At 52.9% G+C, this 21458-nt stretch overlaps 3 protein-coding genes across 8 annotated transcripts; 1 reads left to right on the top strand and 2 right to left on the bottom strand.

Moving 5' to 3' along the window:
• Positions 1-1520: 1520 nt before the first annotated feature.
• Positions 1521-10257, bottom strand: NDRG2 (NDRG family member 2). Of its 2 annotated transcripts, XM_052647196.1 has the most exons (17): positions 10191-10257; positions 8496-8562; positions 7693-7773; positions 7312-7353; positions 6826-6931; positions 6490-6610; positions 6246-6308; positions 5322-5382; positions 5041-5127; positions 4804-4860; positions 4526-4629; positions 4018-4062; positions 3679-3730; positions 3246-3293; positions 2955-2990; positions 2750-2801; positions 1521-2508 (listed from the first exon to the last, which is right to left on the bottom strand). In XM_052647196.1, the coding sequence occupies exons 3-17, from the start codon at positions 7765-7767 to the stop codon at positions 2342-2344; spliced, it is 1116 nt and encodes a 371-aa protein (XP_052503156.1). In that variant the 5' UTR covers positions 7768-7773; positions 8496-8562; positions 10191-10257; the 3' UTR covers positions 1521-2341. The 2 variants fall into 2 exon arrangements, with proteins under 2 accessions (XP_052503156.1, XP_052503157.1); XM_052647197.1 differs by lacking the exon at positions 7312-7353.
• Positions 10258-11349: 1092 nt separating this feature from the next.
• Positions 11350-16206, top strand: TPPP2 (tubulin polymerization promoting protein family member 2). Of its 5 annotated transcripts, none has more exons than XM_052647011.1 (5): positions 11350-11436; positions 11973-12057; positions 14138-14379; positions 14626-14779; positions 15937-16206. In XM_052647011.1, the coding sequence occupies exons 2-5, from the start codon at positions 12022-12024 to the stop codon at positions 16123-16125; spliced, it is 621 nt and encodes a 206-aa protein (XP_052502971.1). In that variant the 5' UTR covers positions 11350-11436; positions 11973-12021; the 3' UTR covers positions 16126-16206. The 5 variants fall into 5 exon arrangements, with proteins under 5 accessions (XP_052502971.1, XP_052502975.1, XP_052502974.1 ...); XM_052647014.1 differs by lacking the exon at positions 11350-11436 and adding an exon at positions 11664-11829 and having other exon boundaries at positions 14201-14379; XM_052647012.1 differs by lacking the exon at positions 11350-11436 and adding an exon at positions 11664-11829.
• A 1837-nt stretch (positions 16207-18043) lies between these two features.
• Positions 18044-18505, bottom strand: RNASE13 (ribonuclease A family member 13 (inactive)). The gene has a single exon (XM_052647274.1). It carries the CDS (start codon positions 18503-18505, stop codon positions 18044-18046), a length of 462 nt encoding a protein of 153 aa, XP_052503234.1.
• Between the last annotated feature and the right edge of the window lie 2953 nt (positions 18506-21458).

Below are 21458 nucleotides of genomic sequence, written 5' to 3'. Positions count from 1 at the left end.
CTGTAAGTTCTCTGCCTTATCTGCATGTTTATCTAGGAGCTGGTTGGTCCAATGTTTCAATCATGCTGTTTTGTTTCTTTAGCATGGCATTTAAGCCCTGCTTGCTGTCTACCCTGTGTGTGGTTAGTCAACACCCTCACCATCCATGGCCAGCGCTGTAACTTCTGCATTTCTGTGTGCGTGCACGTGTGCTAAGTCACTTCCATCACGTCCGACTCTTTGCAACCCAATGGACTGCAGCCTGCCAGGTTTCTCTGTCCGTGGGATTCTCCAGGCAAGAATACTGGAGTGGGTTACCATTCCCTTCTCCAGGGTCTGTATCTCTGCTAGTCACCTAATACTTCCCCCTTCTGATCCTGGCCTACTGCATTGAAGATAGATTTCACCCTGTGTGAGACAGTGAGGAAATGCTCAAGATTCAAGCATACATTCCACATTCCACTCTGATGCCAATGTGTCAGCACCAGATCTCAAGCTACATTAGTCCGTAGCTCAGTTCCACTGAGGAAAGTGCAATTGCCTATGGTATTTCTACTATATGAAGTAATCTAACAAATGACCTTGTAACAATCCATCTACAGTCCTCTTGCCAGTAACGCTATACGGTGCCTTCTCATTTTTACTTCTTGTAACCCAAGAACATAAGAATCAGCCTGCAACAGCCACAGACTATCGGAAGTCCTCTTGATCATTGTTCTTACTTGAAAAGCTTCTCAGAGAACCACGCACATAGTCTAATTAACTCCCTGATTCACAGAAGAGGAGAAATTCCTGAGAGGAAGTCCTCTCTTTTGCTGTAACTGTTCTGAAGGAGTCTTCAGATTGGGATCAACCTCGCTAGCAACTGCATGAGGCCTGGTCTGACTGTATTGATCAATCAAAAATGAAATCTACAGAACCCTAGGGAGGATCCTGCCAGAAAATGAGTCAAAAGATGTCCTTGGACACTTGTGTCAGTTTTCTATGCTTCCTTCTTTAAATCATGATTTTGGTGATGTCTCTAAAACCCTATGGCATTTCTCAGTAGGCCAGTCCACTGATAAGGAAGTCTCTTAAGATGTGAGTCCCTCCTCTGGCCCCCAACTGGGATATCCTATCAATATCAAGGGCAATACCATGCTATTGGAGTAGGGACCAGTGACCATGGGGTCACATTTTATAGTGTGTCTATGCTATACAGGGGCTTCCCTGGTGGCTTACACAGTAAAGAATCTGCCTACAATACAGGAGTCTGGGGTTCAATCCCTGTGTCAGGAAGATCCCCTGGAAGAGCGCATGGCAACCCACTCCAGTATCCTTGCCTGGAGAATTTCATAGACAGAGCAGCCCGGAGGGCTACACACAGTCCATGGGGTCCACAAAGAGTTGGACACAACTGCGTGACTAACACTTTTGCTATACAAGCCCTCTCCTGTGGTTCTGTCACCTTGAGAAGAGAAATGTAAGGGCTGAGCAGGGAAAGGCAGAAAAGGGGCACGAGGCAGGCATATTCAGACCCAGAAGAATAATGGAGCTCAGATTCCTCTATAGTTTATTGTTACAGCAGAAGTTGTGGGAGACAGGAGGGTACCCCCCACATATAACACACTGTGGTCAGAGCCCCAAGGCAGCCCTTCCCACCCCCATGCCAAGCCCCAAGCAGCCATGCCCAGCTTGGCTCCCCCCAACCCCCCTCTAGACACACGCTGTCTAGATAGCTACCAAAGTTAGAGCAGCCAGTGGCCCCAGTCCCCTTCCTACTTACTGCCCAGCTCCAGCCCTTCCGTCACACTTGTTCACCGCCCACCACCTCCCATTCCAACTTTCATTTCCACACTGAACGTTTCTGGCATGTCCTGAGGACCACTAACCCACCAGCAGTTCTCCCCTGTCACACATTCATTTAGGCCCACACCCTTCAGAGGTGAAGGATTAATGCGACACCATGTCAGCTTTGGTGAGAGGAGCCCCAGCCCAGAGCCCCTTACCCTTGCAATCTGGGATAAGGTGGGAGAGTCTGGGGGAGTCACCACAGACAGCTTCTACAACCTCTTGTCCCTTAGCTACAGACACCCAGATTAGGGAGCAGGGATGCATGCCTTCTCCGCCTTAACACCAAGATGAAGGAGAGGGATCATTTAGGGGTCTGGGTCCCTAAGAGATATTAGGACATCTCTCCCAGGAGCTGAGGGAAATCACAGGTTAGAGGTCAAGGTTAGGGTAGCAATCAAAGATCAAGGTCATCTCCCCACATGATCTGCCCAGCTTCCTGTGCTCACTTGGGCCCAGTGCCCTGTGCGCCTCCCAGGTTAGTACTGGGGGAGGTGAGGGCTGGGTCCCACACCCGGGCAACAAGGGTCACTCAACAGGAGACCTCCATAGTGTGCCCCGGGGGCCCTGAAGAGAGAGTCCCAGACTCGCTGCTCTGGGACAGGGTGCGAGAGCGGGACCGGTTGCCATCAATGGATGCTGCGCTGGTCAGGGAGGCCGTGCGAGACCGGGACAGGCGAGTCATGCAGGATGAGGCCACTGCGGAGACGGAAGGGAAAGCCAGCAGTCAGAGCGGAGGCGGCGAGAGAAGCAGGCAACTCAGAGTGGGGTGCTTGGTGGAGACGGGAGTTACAAATGGGGCCAGGGGTCGGGGAGCTTGATTTGACAGACAGTGGTAAATCCAAGAATTAGCCTGAAGTGGTTCCTGCCCGCCGTGGCCCTCCCTCCTCCTATGCCACAACCTCTTGTCTTCATGACAGCCTCTGACCCCCATACTCACTATAGCCCATGCCCTGCAGGAAGTACTTGAAGGCCTCGGTCAGCTTGCCTGGCTGTGAAAGTAAAATGAGGAAAGGGAGACAGCAAAGTGAGGTTAGAAACTGAGCTGGAGCCCATAGCCATGGCAGGTTGGAGATGGGGTGTGTAGCGAAGGGTATAGCTCAGGGCCACTAATATCCCACCCCACGAATGGCAGGGGCGCTCACCTGAGTCAGCTGGGGCTGCCCCCCAGAGTCAGCCATCTGTTCAGGAGAGAGTCATCCAGAAAAAGTGATAAACGTATAAACCAATGAGCCATGCCGAGAGGTACAAGAGGGCCCTCTTCCCTAGGCTTCCCACTCCAGGCCGATGGGGTGTTTTCTGTTTCTTTTACTCCGCCCACCCACTTGCTCCCATGTAGGACCCTGGAAGCCAGCCTAGCAGCTGAATCTGGAGAAGATCTATGGCTCTGGACCAGGGGCCAAGAGTCAGGCTGAATGTGGAATAGGGTTACTGACCTTGAGGAAAGAAGTCTGGGTGGGGTCCAGTTTTGAGTTACATTCCACCTGGAGTAGGGAGGAGGTTGAATGAATGAAGTCACACTCCCAGTGGCCCCTCCCAACCAAAGGACCCAGGGGCCCAGATCCAATTCTTTCTTTTTTTTTTTTTAATTTTATTTCGCCCATACCCACAACATATGGAATCTTAGTTCCACGACCAGGGATCAAACCCATGTCCCCCGCATTGGGAGCATGCAGTTTTAACCACTGGAGCACCAGAAGAGTCCTCCAAGTTCCTTTCTTATCAAGCCTCTGCCCATTTCCTTCTTGTAAGGAATCAACCTCTTATGCCCCAAAGTTACTCTCCCCGTCCCCAGACAGAGCTTGCTTCTTGGCAAGCTAGCCCTCTGACTGCCACCCTCCTTCACCCACCCCAAGACTCCCTACTGACCACTGCATCTTCGTGGGGTGCTTGGTCTCCTACCACCAGCATCACAGGGCACCTAGAGGCACAGTGTTGGGGAGCAGGTGGTGAGCCCCTGGCACTCCCTCCTCCGCCTCCTCCCAGAAGAGCAATTGGCTCCAAAGAGAAAACAACCTTCTGAACCCCGCTGACCCCACCAACAGAGTTCAAAGGGGTAAGACCTAGAGGGTGGTGGTTTACTAAACAGGATAGGGGAGGAGGTGACAAGAAAATTCCCTGGCAAAAGACTCTCCTTCTAAAGGATGTAAGCATCTAGTAGGGGAAGATCCAGGGAGGGCGGGAAAGCTTTATCCCTTACAGTCTTACTTGAGGGTGGTATCGCCTCCACGCACAAAGTTCAGGTCTCGGCGACTAAAGAGGGTTTAAAAGAAGAGTAGAAACTTTAGGCAAGCAGTGGTACCCACACATGTGTAAGCCAGCTTCCCCATAAGGAAGCAATCTTCCTCCCCTAAATTAGAGTTGAATATTGGTGATTACAAGTGAGAACCGAAGGAGAAGGTGGCAGACAGGCCTCAAGCATGAGCCCTATGGTCACTTGTGCCCAAGGTCCCTGGTCAGAGGGCACTGCAGGGGACGAAGGGCACGAGGACCGGAGATCATCTTACTTCAGGGAATCCAAAAGTCTAAGAAAGTAACGAGAGAGGGGACCGGCTTCTCAGAATTCTCCCCTCCACAACCCCCATCTGTCCTGCAGCTGCCCTCTACTGCCCAACAATCCGCCCACCTCGCACAGCCTGCTTCCCCTCCCCTTGGCCCTCTGCGCCTCCCATGACCCCCATTCCCGCTTCTACAGTTCTCTTCCATGCCCACTCACTTGTTGTAGCTGTTCCAGTACAGTTCAATGTTATCCAGGTTGGGAGCATGTGCAATGATATTTCTATACTTTTGTATCAACTCGGAATTTCCGGACAGCTCTTCCTGAAGGAAAATAGAGGGAGAAGAAATAGGGCTGGGAAGAGAACTCAAAAACAGTTACGAGATGCAAAGAGGCAAACGTTCTTTCCTCCCCAAATCAGTCCCAAGTAAGGAAATCACCCCACACATTCCAGTCCCTGCTGATTCCCCCTACTTCCATCTTCCACAACCATTTACCTGGCTGAAAAGATGTCCTAGGATCATCTCCGAAATGGAAGAGGTGAGGCCTGTTAGCTATGAGGACAGGGCAGGTGAGATAGCTCAGGACATTATGAGGAGTAGAGACCCAAGTTTCTTTCCTGCTCCTTCCCCCATCCCTGAAGCTCACAGGCCAGCCAGTTATGTTGTTAGAGCCTAAATGGACCCACACAAGGGGAAGCCCCCCAAGATCTCAGTGCACAGGCCCCTCCAAACCTTGTGGGCTGCCCAATCCATCCAGCCTTTGGCATTGGGATCAATGTTGATGAGGACAAGACCCTCGACGGTATCAGGGTGGGTAAGCTAAGGGGCAGCAGAGGGAAGTCAGAGGCAGGCATGACTTATCCCCTCCCCACTGAGCTCTGCCCACTCCAGGCTCCATGGGGCCTGCTTCCCACCCTCGTACTCACAGCCTCCCCCCAAGCACACACTAGTAAACACTGCCTAGGCCTTGGACCCGCCTTTTGCTTATCTGGTTTATTTTTTTAATTTCTTACAGCGTATCGCGACAGGACGTAGGCCCCAGCTCCAACACCAATTCCAATTATTGTGGAGAAACTGTGAAAGGTAAATGTAGGTCTAATGGGTCCGGGTTTCCAAAACTTTGACTCTCCAAACTCCTCCTTCCTAAGGCCATGGGCACAAAGGACAGAAAGGGACCTTCCTTTGGGGGGATGCTGAAAAAGAAGGTGCTAAGGATCTAAAAAATGGACACTAGTCTTTTCCCAGCTCTCTCCAAGAGAGTGAGTGTCTTGAAAAGAAACACCCACAGGCCAACCAACTAGACACTGTTTCCTGTGTAGCTCTTTGTCCATTCTCAACTTTCAGGAGCTAGTTCAACTAGTTCTGTTTTAGTTCCTGGTTCCTCTAGAGGAACTGGGAAGGGGGGAACTTAAAGCAAGATATTAAAAAAAGATACAAGTTTGGTGAACAACAGGAAGTATCAGGAGAAAGAGCCCAAGAGGTGAACCACAGCTGCCCAGGGCCCTGATGCCCAGGAAAAGCCAAGTCAAGGACAGAGCCCAGGTGTCATCAGCACTAAGTATGCCCCGAAGAGGCCACACCTGGCTTTCTTTTCCTTCTCTCACCCCCTCTGCCTCTGGAGGAGGCACAGGGAGGGGGAGGGAAAGACAGGCTTGTCTGGTTCCTCAGGGACTATGTCGCCCCCTCCTCTTCTCCTCTAGCTTCCAGATCAGAGAAGACCCTCCTCAGCCTGAGGCAGGGCCAGGCACACAGCTCCCTTCTCTTCTCCTCCTCCCTTAGAGCTACTCTGCTGACTCAAGTCAGCTTTCCAAAGCCACCCGCTTCCTCTCAACTGGAATAGACAATATCTAGTCCGGACAGAACTCGCTCAGGAGTTCTAAGGGCCACCTTGTGCTGGAAAGAGAACTCTGGCTCGGAGGGGTCCCCAGGCCTCTCACTTTAAGTACTGCAGGATGCAAGGGATCATGTCTGCAAGCTGGTCCAGAGATGGGTACTGATACCTGGGGAGGAAAAGAAGGTTAAGGAAAACACCAACCTGCCCCCATGGCCCCCGCCTCCGTGTGCTACTCATTCTCTCCCAGGGTCACCATTTGCCCTCCCCTTCCTCCTCCCTGATCCAATCTACTCCATACCTGCCATGTGCCTCACAGCCTGATGAGGAGGGAAGGAGCTAATTCTCACCCCAAAGGGAACACGGGAGCCCCCTCTTCCATGCCAGGGGCATCCACATGAACCCGCACGAAGTTCTGAATGATTTCCTGCATATCCGCAAATTGAAACAGCGGCTGGAAGCAGGATTTATCTAAAGAGAATCCCCATCACCCCAACAGTAGAGTCAGACGGGGAAAATGTCCCCAGGTCAGAATCCACCCTCTTTCTTTCATGCCACATTCAGACTAGGAGAGAACTACCCCTCTGACATGCCACATGGCTCCCTTCCCATACTGGCCCTTCCCCTCCCCCTGCCCCTCCAGCCTCTTCCCAGAAAGAAATGGGAGAGGAAGTGAAGGTCCTTACAGTTGAGTCCCACATCATGGTAGGTGAGTATCGCTGGCCGTTTGGGTTTGGGGGTGCCATAGACAGTAAAAGTGACAGAGCCATAAGGTGTCTCCACAGAGTGAGTCTGCAGGGAAACAGGTCACCATCAGGCAGGAGTTAGGCTGAGAGGAAAAGAGGCACGAGAGGAACCTCCATAACAGTCGGGGGGTTGAAGGGGTGGGGCAAAGAGAGGAAACTGGAGCCAAAAAGTAGAAGCAGGATCAGCAAGAATTTAGGTACAAACGACACTGGAAGATGATTTAGGGGGTGGGAAAGAATAATGAAAGATCGAAGAGCATCAGGGAACTCTGAGAAAAGAAGGAGACGGGAGGAAAGCAGGGAGATGGGGACAGGAAAGGACTGGACTAGAAGGAGAAGAAGCAGAGAGAAGAAAACCAGGCAGGGCCCCTCCTTCCTGGGGCGAGAAGAGCCCCTCCTCCCACCTGGGCTGCCCCAAGCTGTTACCTGTCCCTGGTCCAGGAGGATTCGGGCAGCTAGCTCAGCCTCCTGGAGAGATACACACAGACAGATACACACAGAAACACACAGCAGAGTCACACAGAGAGACAGACACAGATGAAAGGAAGACAGGTAAAGGGGCCAACGGAGACCAATGACAGAAAGAGATTGACGAAAAAGAGACATGGAGAGGATGAAGGTTAGCATAGTGACAGGAAAGAAGCCTGGACTCTCAGTCGTAGTGTTTGGGGAGAGATAACATGGGGAGATGTGGAGAGCTTAGGGAGGTGTGAGTGATAATGAGATCATGAGTCTGGGAAGGGAAGAAGTGAGGGCTATGCTTGGAGGTCTGGGATTCCGGCCTGGGAGTCAGGGGTCTCTGATAACCTTGGCCACCTCGGGTGTCTGCCCTGGCAACAGCGGCTTCTCCTCCGTGATCTGCACTTCCCGCAGCTCTGCCATGGTGACCTGGCAGGGTGAGGAAACACAGAGACTGAGGAGGCTGCCCCCACACTGCACGCCTCGCCCAACCCCTGGCTTCCTCTCTCAACACTGGACAGTGCTGGGTGCGGAGGGCCCCAGGAGCTGAAGACTACTCCAGGACCCAGAGAGAGGCGGTCCGGCACGCCCGGCTGCAGGGCCAGGCAGCTGGGAAAGAGGGCTTGGGGAAGAGGACTCAGGACACCACTTCCTTTCAGCCCGGCCATCCCAACACCCCTCAACACCGACACCTCACCTCGGTACCCCCTCCCCTATCCTGGATGGAAATATCAGGGTGGGGCAGCAGGGCAGCTCGGGTTTCCCAGGCTATATTTAGGGGCCACCCCACACTCCTAGTTAGGTAGGGGGTGAAACTCGTGGCTCAGTGACTGGGTGCTCTAAAGATACCAAGGGATGGGTATCGAGAGTTCACCACTGACTGTGACCTTCGACTAAAGCGCCAAGGTCAGCAGCGCAAAGAGAAAGGGGCTAAAAATGACCTGAGTAACATGACCAAGAGGGGGAGGGGGAAACCAGAAAAGAAGGACAAGGGCCATCTGTGTCCAACAGACCCAATGCCTCCCTTCCTCCTAAGACTCCTGACTTCCAATAAAGTAACATGTATTCAACCTTTGGGGCCGGTGAGGAGCAGAGCACCTGTGCAGACCAGCAGAGTCAAGGGCCAGCAGCCTGGAGGTGGGGTCACTTACTTGGCTCCTATTGGCTGGATGAAGTAGGGTTAGGGGTCAGGGTTCTCACTCCTCCTGGCTCTGGGGTCTGAGAAAACAAGGCAATGAGGTGAATGACATGGGAGACAGATCCTGGGTCTTTTAGAGACAGAAAACCTAAGCCAAGACCGGGACTATCTGGGTCACCAATCCCTGCCAGGTCACTAACCCTCCCAATCTGTACCCACGAGTCCAGTGAACAAGTCTTCTCCAGGCTTCAGCTAGAATCAATACAGGCTGGAGGGGTCTGCCGGGCAACACAGCAGGTATCAGTCCAGGCTTGGGGAAGGGGGGCGGGGGGCCGGGGGCCGGGGGCGGGGCGGGGAGAGGAGAGAAGGAAGTGCTGATGTGGAGGAAAGAGCGTGTCTTGTGTCAGAACCTCTGGATTCTACCCCAGGCTCTGCTGCTCCCACTGTGACCTTGGCTCCGTCTGTCACTACTTTTGCGCTCAATTTATTTGCAAATTAAAGTGGGGACTAAGGGATCCCCAAGATTTTTGACAGCTCTCGAGTGAGATGGGGTGGCAGAGCACGACCGTTTCTTCCACCATTAAAAAAAAATTTTTTTTAAGCCTCGTGCTTTCGCTTCTCTCCTCCACCCAGTCTCGGTGTGGGTCCCGAAAGTGGAGAAGGAGTGTGTGGGGGGCGTTTCCACATTCTCTCCCCAGCGTGCCGCGACGACCCACAAGGGCAGAGAGCCAGCTGGGAAGGGATGGGGAGGACAGATGGGACTGACTGGGCCCAGCCTCCGGAACCTGTCCCTCCGAGTCCCCTCGCTGCTATCCGCGTGGAGGCTGACAATTCGCACGGCTGGCGCGGAGAGCCCTGGACCCCGGACTCAACTTCGTGCACGCCCCAAACACGCCCTGCAGCCCGCGGAGCCTCCGCCTCTGTGCGCCGCGGCCTCGCGGCCCTGCGGGCCGGCTCCTGCCCACGAGCCGTGCACTCCGACGGGTTGGGATCCAAGCGCCTCCCGGTACACCCTGGTGCCAGCCTGGCCCCGCGGCCCCACTCCCGCCCTTCCCCCTACCTGCTGCCGCCGCGGCCGCTTCCACCTTCACTTGCCTTTGACTCCCCGGCCCGCCCCGGCTTGGGCTCCCCGCAGACCCGCCCCCGGCCCGCCCCGGCCCGCCCACGGGCCGCCAGCTCCCCGCAGATCCGCCCCAGACCCCTGGTAAACACGCCCCCCTTCACCCCGCCCGGAGCCTCCCACAGCTCCGGGAGGGGCAGCGCTGGGGGCCCGAGGGGAACTCTGAAGAAAGCCAACTGCTGGGTGCTTCCAGGCTCCGGCCCGCGCTACCCACAACATTCACCACCGCCCCCCGCCCCCAGCAACCGGGCGGCTGCGGGCGTGGGGGGTCCCTTAGTCCCGTGGGGGACCCCCGCGCCCGCTCTCAGCGCCGCCCCCACCCGTGATCTGGCCCTGCCTGTAGCACTCAGGCTCTTCCTGCGCCCCGACTCCAAGGTGGGAACGGATAAAAGGGAGACGGATCCAGGCTGCTGGCGCCCCACGGTTTTGACTCCACCCGCCCGGAAACAGGGCTAGGCTAAAGAAGGACCGCTGCTGAGGAGGCGAGGGTCTCGACCGCGGACAGGGGGAGTGTGCCTGCACCGACTAGGGGGTGGGGGCGTCGAGGGCGCGGGAGTTACAATTTCGGGGCGCCCAGGGTCCTGGTACCTCCTCTGTCTGCAGTGTCCCGGCGACTGCTCTCCGGGTTGCTCCCTGAGAAGTTGGAAAACAAGGCGGGGAGGGAGGGGGGATGCGGGGGGCCGCTATAAATAGAGGGAGATCGCGGGGGAGGGGGGGAGAGGATGGCCAACGGAGACTCCCGGGTCAAGGCCCCAAGGAGGGGCGGAGGAGGGGCCAGGACCCCCAGGGGTGCTGACTCTTGGGTAAACAGGCACAGGGGTGGAGTTAACTCTGTGGAAGTGGGGTGGGGGGTTAGGGAGGACGCAGTGTCCCGGGCTGGGACCCAAGAGACCCTGTGGCTTCAGTGCTAACCCCTTCTATTCTGGCCCAGAGAAGGAGGCCCGCTTGGCCCAGCCCAGGCAATGGTTTCTCAGGGGCTGCTGCGTCTCTCAGGGCCTGGGTGGGTGTGACGGCCTGGATCCCTCACTCACCCTGCTCTCTCCTCACCTACATGCCCCACCTCCCCGTGCCCCTCGGGGAAAAGTCACTCAGAATGGGATAGTTATGAGGCTAAAGGGATTCAAAGTTGTCTTACACAAAAGGACACAGACTGGATTTCTCCCCACCTGTGCCCTTTCCAGGTTCCCTTCCCCCAGAGGTCCCCACCCTATCCTCCAGCCGGGTTCCTGAGTTGCCATTTCGGGGGCTGGGCACCAGGCCAGTTGGGAACAATGGCCAATGGAACTGGAGCTGCCAACTGCAACACCAGCTCAGACTGCCCCCCCAAGACCCCTAAATTGCCTTCCCCCTCCTGCCTGGGAACCACCCCCCACAATCACCCTCACCACCCCCTCCCATCCAAGGAACATCAATGCCCCTTTCATCCCCACTTGGCAGGGTCTATTGGAAAGGAGGGGCCAAGAGGGAGGAGGTGACCCAGAGTAGATCCCGACTAATCAAATCCAGCTTTTAACAACCCCAAACCTAAAGGATTCCCTCTAGGCCCCCCAATTTGGGGCACCCAAGTTTTCTTCCATTCCCTTCCCCACTCCCTTCATAACCATTTACCCAGAAACTGACACAGAAGCTGGGCACCCCTGGCTCCTTGCCTAGTCCCCTCTCCCTTCTGGATGCCAGTTTAACACTCTCCTGGACAAGGAAATGCCTGCTGGAATTGGGACCATAGATAAAAATGCATAGGACAGAAGAGAGCTCTCCCAGCCCAGCTGGAACTGGGGGAGAAGAGAGCCTACAGTGAGAAATTCTGCCTGCTGCCTCTTCTGATGTATCTAAAGTAGGTCTTACTTGGAGTGGGGGAGGGAAGGACCTGGAGGTTCCAGCATCTAAATTCGTCTCTGGGTCAGGATGACTCAGGGGGAACCTGATAAGGGGCCTATGCAGGGGCGTAGGGCAGGCAGGAGTCGGGAAATTTCCACTGGGATCTGTTTGCTTCCTAGGCTAGGGGTCTCAACCTGCCACAGGCAGTAAGAGGCTGCTTCTGCTCTAAGATGGGGTCCCTCCTTATCAGGGCAGGTCTCAGCCTGGTCCAGTGTCAGTGGCCCAACAAGAACATTTTCCCTAACTTCCTTCTCTTGGGCCAAGAAGTAGCTTCAAACTATACCTTCCAGTTGGCAACAAGAAGGACCTGCTCTGCACAAGCCACTGTATAGATGGAATTCAAAGAAGTGTGAGTCTAGGCATACCTCTCTAGAGCTTAGAATCCAGTAGTTGAGAGAAGATACAGAGATAGAAAACGTTCAGAATGATGTAATATAAGATTAATTATTTACACAATAAGTCCTATAGTAAGAGTTTCCCATCCTTTTCAAGTGGGAGATCAGAGACTTCTATTCCCAAATGATGATTTTAGAATCCCCTGATGGAGACCAACTGTGAATTCAGCAAGTACTTTCAGGTAAGTTTGTTCAGTCTTCTGATAATTGTAACATCTAGGCATGTATGCACCTACATGTGCAAAGTTTATTATTTACTCAATGACCAGTTTTCTGTGTATGTATATATATATATAGGTTCCACAGGCCCTCAATAACTCAGAAACCCTTGCCCAAAGAGGCTGCAGCCCACAGGCTAAGAACCATTATCTTAGTATAATTCAGAGAAGGAAAGGGTTTTGTTCTTAGGGTAAAGCATCCTATGAGAAGTACAGTACAGTACTTGCATGAGAAGGAGGGCATTCTATCAAGGCAGAGAGACCATAAGGGAAAGTTTAGGGACAGAAATACACAAGTTACTTTGATGAACTCCATAGTAGCTACTGTGTGGAAGGTAATTCTCACATAGTACCCCCCCCCCCAATACTATAAGATAAATATTATTGTCCTCACTGTACAGGTGAAGAAATTAAAGCTCAGAGGTGTTTAGTCTCTTGCTCAAGGCCACTCAGTAGCAAATGATTTATCTAGGACTTAAATCCCTGGATTCAATCCTCTCCAAAGTTATTCTGTCTCTACCAGGCTTCAGGTAGCCTCTGCAGCATAGAGTGATTAGGTCATTCTGGCCACAAATACTGATGAAACGTGACATCTGGTAAGGTGAATTGGAGCCAAGTGTGAAGGTAATGAATTGAATGACAGGTGAAAAGGGTGGACTCTTCAAAAAATTTTGAAGATCCAAAGTGTTCTTGATCAGGAGCAATGGATAAGTAATTGTTTTGTGAAAATAATATGATTGGGAGCGGAGGGTTAAGAAGAGATGGGTTGTGGAGTGGTTGAGGCTAAGGCATTTGACTTAGGAAAGAGGTCATTTAGAAGCCAGAATAATCAACTAGATATGAGATGACAGGGACTTGAATAAAGAGTGGGAGTAATAGGAATGGAAAGGAAGGAGTGGATTTATAAGACAAGGGAAATTACAGAAATTGGTGACTGATTAGATGGGATGGGGAGGGAAGTCACCAACTATTTTAGGAGCCATGAAGTTCATTCCTCTAAATGGTGTCCAGCCAGAGAAAAGGCCAGAGAGAAACCCCTTCTGAAAGAAGACACAACACATGTAGTGAAAACTGAATAAAATTACAGCATTACTTTAAAAAGAGAGGGGAGGGCATTCCCTAGTGGTCCAGTAGTTACTCAGAGCCTTCACTGCTGAAGGCCCAGGTTCAGTCCCTAGTCAGTGAACTAAGATTCCAGAAGACATGTGGCATGGGAAAAAAAAAAAAATATCCCTGACCTGCATAGAAAATGAAAATTATCTGGAAGATTTTGAGAGTCTGAGGCTCACCCTCACCCTAACCCAGCCAGCTGTGTGACCCTCCAAGGCCCATGCTCTTTCCGTGTGGGGCCCAAACTGGAAGCCATTTCAAGTTCCTATTGAGCCTGGTTTGCCAAAGCCAGTGGGATTCTCCATGTGTGTCATTAACCCGGCCAGGAGACGAAGAAAGGACAGTGCTGGACTGATGTCAACCTCTTTCCCTTAACTCCTTCCCTGAGCTTTCCTCAACTTTTGTTGAGGGACAGAGCATAAGACAGTTTAACTAGGACCAGAGGACTGGTTCAAGCAGGGCTGAGCCAGTGAGGGAAGCTTGGTCACTTGCAGAGATCAGGAGGTTGGTAACATGTTCAATGCAGCATGCGAGGTAGGGACCTAAGACCCCTCCCCCAAGATTAGAGCTTTAACAGGGGCTGAAAATGATGTCACATAAACACCGCTGAGGTCACAGAAACTTCCCTGTCCTCCCCTGTCTCCCCTCCCCACTGCCCCCCCCACCCCCCCCACCCCCCCAATCCCCGGCTCCTCAGCCAGCCGGCTCCCACAGATCTGCACACACTTACCTACAGAGGCTGGTTAGGGTCAGACACCATCCGGGCACTCTCAGGTACACAGAAGTGGTGGTGAAGTGGTTGGCAGTGGCGATTATTCAGTGTGTAGGATCCACACTAGCATCCCTCGTACTGAGAACAGTAGGTCGGACGGGTGTGTTTGCTCCTGTTGCTGACGCTGATTTTACTGTAACCTTCGTCATTCTTACTCTTCAGTCCTCCCCTCCCCTCCTCCCTCACCCCCAAGCCTCCCCCCTTACTGTCCTCCCCCACCTCCAGTTGACCATGGCATCAGAAGCAGAAAGAACGTTCCAGCGGTTTGCTGTCTTTGGAGAATCCTCAAGCAGTGGCACTGAAATGAACAACAAGAACTTCTCCAAGCTGTGCAAAGACTGTGGCATCATGGATGGCAAGACGGTCACCTCCACTGACGTGGACATCGTTTTCAGCAAAGTCAAGTAAGGGACCAAGGACAGGAGTGGGAGTGATGAGTAGAACAAGCAAGGTCATGGGATGTGGCAGGGCTTCTGCAGTAGAGCATTGGTAGCGGGTCTCCTGAGCACCTACTGGGTGCCTGGCTCTGCTAGTCCCTGACCTCAAGACACTCAGTGTGTAGAGGCCCTGTCTGAGTAAGAGGAGGGCTGGACCTTGGAAAGTGATGACTTCATGTTCCCCAGTTCCTGGATTTCTGTCTTACTGACCAGGGCCAAGAATGCCCGAACCATCACATTCCAACAGTTCCAGGAAGCAATGAAGGAACTGGGCCAGAAGCGATTCAAGGGGAAAAGCCCGGATGAAGCCCTGGAGAACATTTATAAGCTCATGGAGGGCAAGGACCCAGCTACCACTGGTGTTACTGTGAGTGACAGACTTCATTCCTAACCCTGACGCTGCTTCCTGAGTCCCTGCTCTCATCTCCCCTCCTCTGCACCGATGTCCCCAACCCTTTTCAATAGCAGCAGGGAGACGGGCACTGTTGGTACTGAAACAGACTAATTTAGAGATCATTGAGTCATTTCAGAAGTGAGGAAACTGTGAGAAGTGACTTAGCCAAGGGCCACAGTGATTTTATTTATTTACTTATTTTTCTTTTCACACCTATTTTAATAGTGAAACTTAGACTCATTCCCAAGTATCCAGGATGTGGGCCAGGCCACCAGGGCCAGGTGGCTTTGGGGGGACATTGAGCACAGAGCACGTGGTACCTGCTCCCTACCCTCTTTGCACTCTTCAGTTCAATTCAGTCGCTCAGTCCGACTCTTTGCGACCCCATGAATCCCAGCACGCCAGGCCTCCCTGTCCATCACCAACTCCTGGAGTTCACTCAGACTCATGTCCATCGAGTTGGTTATGTAAGGTCTAATATCCGACTTCTTGCCTTGCACCCACCTTTCTGTTCCCTATTTATCCCCTCTCTACTAAAATCTCTTTCTACTGTGGGTTTCAAATAGGGCCTTCCCAGCAGGACAGAGGGGCTTCCCTGATGGCTCAGACGGTAAAGAATCTGCTTGCAGTGCTGGAGACCTGGGTTCGATCCCTGGGTTGGAAAGATCCCATAGAGGAGGGCATGGCAACCCACTCCAGTATTCTTGCCTGGAGAATCCCCATGGACAGAGCAGCCTAGAGGGCTACAGTCCGTGGGGTCACAAAGAGCTGGACAAGACTGAGCAACTAAGCACAGCACAGCAGGACAGAACTTGTGTTTTAGGTATGGGGTTGAAGTCCTCTTGCTGCAGCCTAGTCAAAATAGCTTCTCTGGAAGCAGAAAAGTCCACACCCACACCTCCCTACTCGTTCCCATGCCCCGGATTCCTTTCTCACGAGTGGATGGCTCTTATCACAGTTCCTCCTCTCATCTGCACCTGAGCCCGAAGCAGGCAGCAGCACCATGCCAGGGGTTGAACATGAGCTCGGACAACTAATAAAACTACTCGAAGGCCGTTGCTAGAGAAGGGCTGTGACAGTGGAGGGGAAGGAAGGGAGCAGGCTCAGGCCCCTCACCCTCTGGCCCACAGAAAGCGACAACAGCGGGCGGGGTGAGCCGGCTGACGGACGCCAGCAAGTACACTGGCACCCACAAGGAGCGCTTTGACGAGAGCGGCAAGGGGAAAGGCATCGCGGGCCGGGAAGACGTGACTGACAACTCAGGCTACGTGAGTGGCTACAAGGGTGCTGGCACGTATGATAAGAAGGGCAGCAACTAGGGAGTAGCCTCATCTTCGCCTGTTGGCCCTTGACCCTGCATCTTGAACACCAGGGAGCTTGGGGTGGGGGGACAATAAACATCTGTGTGTGCAGCAAGCAGTTCACGAGCTCTGTCTTCCACCCGCGGAAGGATGAGGGACCCTTGGTGCAGAAACAGAAGAGCCGAGGAACCCAAGGGTAGGACTTCCCAGAAGCACGTCCTTCATTCTACTTGGCCTCCTCATCACTGGGTAGCATCCCCTTCAACAGCTGCTTCTAAGACCATGGCTGAGGAATATATTTGGAGATAAGAGATAAACTAGCTGTGGAGGCAAAAGTATTTGCTAGCTGTGCTCACACATTACCAGTATCCATCCCCCCCAGCATCCCAAAGGGGAGTAGCAATTCCCGATTTGACATACTACGGCCCGAATACTAACAATGAGACCGTTCCCTGTCCCTCCACCTTCCTCGTCTGTTGCAGTCCATGTTTTGTTGGGGAAGAAATAGACACCAGGGATCTGGTGGCCAAGGATCAAGGATCTACTCAGCCTAGCTCCTGTTATGAGCTTATTCTAGAGCTAAGGGTTTCCCCGGTGACTCGAGAATGTGCCTGCAATGCAGATATGCAGGAGACATGAGTTCTATCCCTGGGTCAGGAAGATCCCCTGGAGTAGGAAATGACAACCCACTCCAATATACTTGCCTGGAAAATTCCATAGACAGAGGAGCCTGGTGGGCTACAGTCCATGGGGTCGCAAGAGTCAGATACAACTGAGCACACAACACAACAAGGGTAAGGAGACTTCATTTTCAACCCAGTCCAGAGCTGAGCTTTACCCCACCCACCTCCATCATGGTAGACATGGAACACAAGATCCTACTGACCCTACCGCCAAAGGGTGGCCCAGGAAGATGGCCAGAGATGGGTGACCTCCAGGACTCTGAGAGTAGGAGTTCTGATGCATTGCAGAAAAAGTAATGAAATCAGAACTAATTCAGATGTGCTTTTTATCTTTTTATTTGGCAATGATTAGACTCACAGGCAGATGTAAGAAAAAGTACAGAGATCCCATGTACCCTTCTCCCAGTTTCATCCAATGGTTGTATCTTACATAATTCAAATATGGTTTTAAAACCTTCTGTGACCACAGCTGAGCCCACTTCATCCCTGCCTTGTCAGAGGCAGATCCTGGATTTGGGGGGATATCAGAAGGAGCTTCGGGAAGGAAAAGGATGCAGAAATCTCTGGGAGAACAGGTCAGAGAAGATAATTTAAAACTCCAGTGCTCCAAGGCAAGAAGGATGGAAGGAAAAGAGGTCAGAGAAAGAATACAGGCGGACTAAAGAGGTTGGAGTCGTGGGGGAGAGACTGAGAGCTGAGGGGGATGTCTTGGAGAAATGAAGCTAATATGAGTCCAAGACTCTCAGGGAGGGTCCTGCAGCTAGAGATGGCCCCTGTACAGGTGAACGAGTGGAGGGAATCGTAAGGGAGATGGGGAAGACCGAGAAGGGAGAGGTGGCAGGGAGAGGATTTGAGACTCAGAACCGGTGCCATGGTGTGAGCTGAGGCTCTGGGACTCCGGCCAGGATTCAGGATCTGGCCCAGTAGATGGACAGTCACTGCCAACTGGACACAGTCAGCTTCTTGGGTGGGTAAAATGGTCTGTGGGAGAGCGAGAATGGTGGTGGGGTGGTGAGGGGAGGGAAGCAAGACAGAAAAGGCCGAGAAGACAGCACAACTTTGCACGGTGACCAAAAGTCTGGACATACTTCCTGCCTCCCTGGTCTCTTGGGAGGGGACTCTGCCTGCCTGTGAAGCCGGAGAGGAAGCCTTGTACCAGCAATCTGAGCTTTGGGAGTGGGGACAGGCTAGTGTGTAGCAGCGGCCGTGGGCGGGGAGTTGCGGGGGTGGTTTCAGACCAAAGGCCTCCCTTCCTAGTAGAGGCCAATGATATCTATGGGTTCACCATCATACTTTTCAGAGCAGAGCAGATAGAGCCTTTGGTTGGTCAGGGTGCTGTTGTAGCGGCAGCTGGTGGGCGGCTGTCTGTAGTACAGGGAGCAAATTGTGAGTGGGACAGAGTCCTGGGTGAGCGTGCAGTATTCATTGTAATTCTCACAGAAGCTCTCACTGTACTTGCAGAACTTCCAGATGGTTGTCCAAGGGGCATGTAAGACATAATGGGTCTTTGGGCAATACCAGCTTTCTTGCCTGCCCCGAACATAGGACATCAGACCATTGCAGTAACCTTGGAAACCTTTGGCGTAGGTAACCTTGGGATAGTCAACGTGTAAGGTACGGAAGTTCTTGATGGCAAGCTGAGTCTTGATGTTTTCAACCAAAGCTGTCCCTAGAACAACCTGGAGGAAGAGGAGCTGGGCCACAAGTGGTGCCATTCTTCCTGCTGACAGAGTTAAGGTGGTTGGAGACAGAGGTGGGCCTGGGTGGCTGGCTGTCCCTGCCCAGAGCCTCCATTGTGCCCCCAGCCTCCCCAGTGTGCCCTCCCCTATGCCCTCAAGGCCCAACTGTCCCTCAGAGATCATCCAGCCCAAGTCCTCATGCATCAGACAGAGGAGACATTTGCCCAAGGTCACCCCGCTGGTCGGCCAACTCTAACCATTCCCCCTGACCCTGGGTCTACCTTAGAATCTCAGCTTCACCCCATCCATCTGGGAGCTGTGACACTTACGAAATAAGAGGTCCAACTGGTCCTTGGGTAAGAGGCTCTTCCTGATTACCCTGGCCCGGTTAGTCCTTCTGGTAAAAATGCGGAGGGTCCAGAAGTGACAGGCTCCGCAGCACTTCCCTGACCGCAGCTGAGGAGGGACGGGAGCTGGAAGGCAGCAGGACAGAGGCGGAGTCCTCCTGCCTGAGGCCAAGGACAGCCAACAGGTGAGAGAAGAGGCTAGAAAGGTTGGTGGATAAAGACTGGTGTGGGAGGAGGGCATGTCCCCTGGGTTTGAGGAGCCCCTGGGCTGCAGGGGCTGGATGAGGAGGAGGAAAGAGCCATTTACCTTCTGCTCTCCTCCTCCCTGGTGTCATCAGAACACTAAGTTCCAGCCTCTGTGCCAGAAATCCCCTGGTTCTTAGGCTTCCTTTGATGTCTTCTCTGGTTCACAGGCCCTGCTCCCGTGGAAAGGTGATGAAGAAAGCTCTGGCATGTTTCTGAGAAGGTGCTGCTTACTCCTGACCCTCAGAGAACAGGGGGTCTCCTACTCTCTCGTCCCACTCCTGGGGGCCCCGGGGCCACATGTACAAGGGAGCCTCCCTGCCTCCTGAGTGCAGGGCCAAGAACCAAAGACCATTCTGTGGACCCCTCACCATCTCCGTCACCAGCTGCACTCCAGTGGTGATCATGCTGACCTTGTAGCCTTAGGCCCTTTAGCGTCAGGGCACTCCTGGAAACCTATGAGGGCTGACCCCGAAGGCTCAAACTTGTCAGGTGGGGGTAGACAGCGTAGCCTGGGCTTGAGGCGGTGTGGGCCGGTGCCCAATAGATCAGATTCTTGCTGTTTAAAAAAAAACAAAGGCCAGGCTACTAAATCTTTTTCATCAACCCCTGCCCCTTCACAGTCCTGGACTTCCACAGGCCTCTGGGCCTTGCCTCCAGCACCTGTTGTCCAGGTTGTGTCTTAGGACAGCTTACCATTCTCTCCCTGGAGAGCAGGAAAAGGGAGTCAGAACAGAACCCTGAGTGTTCCAAGGCCGGTGTGTGATTCACAAGGGGTAGGGGGCACGGGGAGATGCATGGGTGTTCCTCATTCACAGCCCCTTAACCTTCCTCTTTCTTATTTAAAGAAATTTTCTTTTCTTTATTCATTTATGGCTGTGCTGGGTCTTCATTGCTGTGCACAGGCTTTCCCTACTTGCAAAGAGCGGGGGCTACTCTCTGGTCAGGACGCACAGGCTTCTCTTCGCAGTGGCTTCTCTTGTTGCAGAGCGTGGGTGTACAGGCTTTAGAAGTTGCGGCTCACAGGCTCTAGAGCACAGGCTCAGTAGTTGTGGCACAAGGACTTAGTTGCCCCAAGCCATGTGGAATCTTCCTGCACCAGGGACCGAACCGGTCGGTCCTGCATTGGCAGGAGGATGCTTACTCATTGCACCACCGGCAAAGTCCAGGCTTGCTCTTTCCGACAACACAAGGCAGACTCCAAAACCAAACCCATCCTCCTCCAACTTGCTTTCCCTCCTGCCTTGTCTGTTTCCTCAGTTACCTCTGCAAGAAATCTGAGAGTGATCCTCCACCTTACCCTCTCCCTAATCCCATCCATTTGGAGGCAGTACTACAAGATGGTTAAGAGCCTGGTTTGTGTTGAGCCAAACAGACCAGGAATTGAAACCTGGCTCTGATGCTTCCAGGCTTAGTTCACTAAACCAGTATAAGTTTCAGTTTCTTCATCTGTCAGTGAGGATAATATTCCATACCTTGAAGCTCTATTAGGATTCATGAAGATGTATATCAGGAGCTCTTAGCCCAGGGCCTGGCACTGGTATGAGCTCGAGTCCATCAGTCACGTAGCCCTGACAATCTCTTGACTAAGATTTTCCTCGAACTTGTCTCTTCCATTCCTATTCCTTCTCCTGCTCAGGATCTCCCTTCTCTTGGACACGACACACTCTCCAACCACAAGAGAACTCTCCATCTCATGGGACAGAAGACCTCCCTGACGTGGCCCCACCCTGTCTCCAGCTGCATCTCCATCCCCGCCTGCTTCCACCGCATCTTGTTCATGTTATCTCCTCTACCCAGAATGCTGCTCTCTCCTCCCACTCTCACCCCCACCCTCAGTTCTTCTGAGCCAGTTCATGTGGAGATCAACCCAGAGGTCTTGTTTAAGAAGCCTCTGTTTGGAGCATCTCCTTAGGGAACTGTGCACAGCTAGGCAGGTGAGGGGAAAGCCCACACAGGCAGGTGGTTCATCTGTATCCTTCAGGCTGGTCTATCAGCCAACACTCTGTGGGAGCCCATGAAGGGTGGTGCCAGAGCCTGGCTGACTCAAGTCTTTGTTTTGAGGAAGCTAGCATTGTGTGGCCCCAATCTCAGACCATGCCACCTCTTCCTTATTTGCTCAAGGCTGCAGCTTCCCTTGGAAGAGAAAGGGGCTTTTCATGCTTCTTGGTCTTCCACTTCCTTCATTTGCTACTCCCCCTTCATCACTGACCTCCACTTGCACAATTACAGAAATGGAACAACACATCATAAAAGTTTACGACATGATCTCAGGTTAACCTACTGAGCTTCTGTTTCCTCTTCTAGACAATGGGGTTGATGCCTTCCTTTCCTCATGAGGCTGTGAGAATAAAATGAGCCAGTCAGTATGGAAATGCCTTTTAGTCATTGAACAATAT

Source organism: Budorcas taxicolor, chromosome 10 (assembly GCF_023091745.1).
Source record: "Budorcas taxicolor isolate Tak-1 chromosome 10, Takin1.1, whole genome shotgun sequence".
NCBI classification, from domain to species: Eukaryota; Metazoa; Chordata; class Mammalia; order Artiodactyla; family Bovidae; genus Budorcas; species Budorcas taxicolor.
Note: the sequence above shows the minus strand (reverse complement) of the source record. Positions and strands in the feature narration are given on the sequence as shown.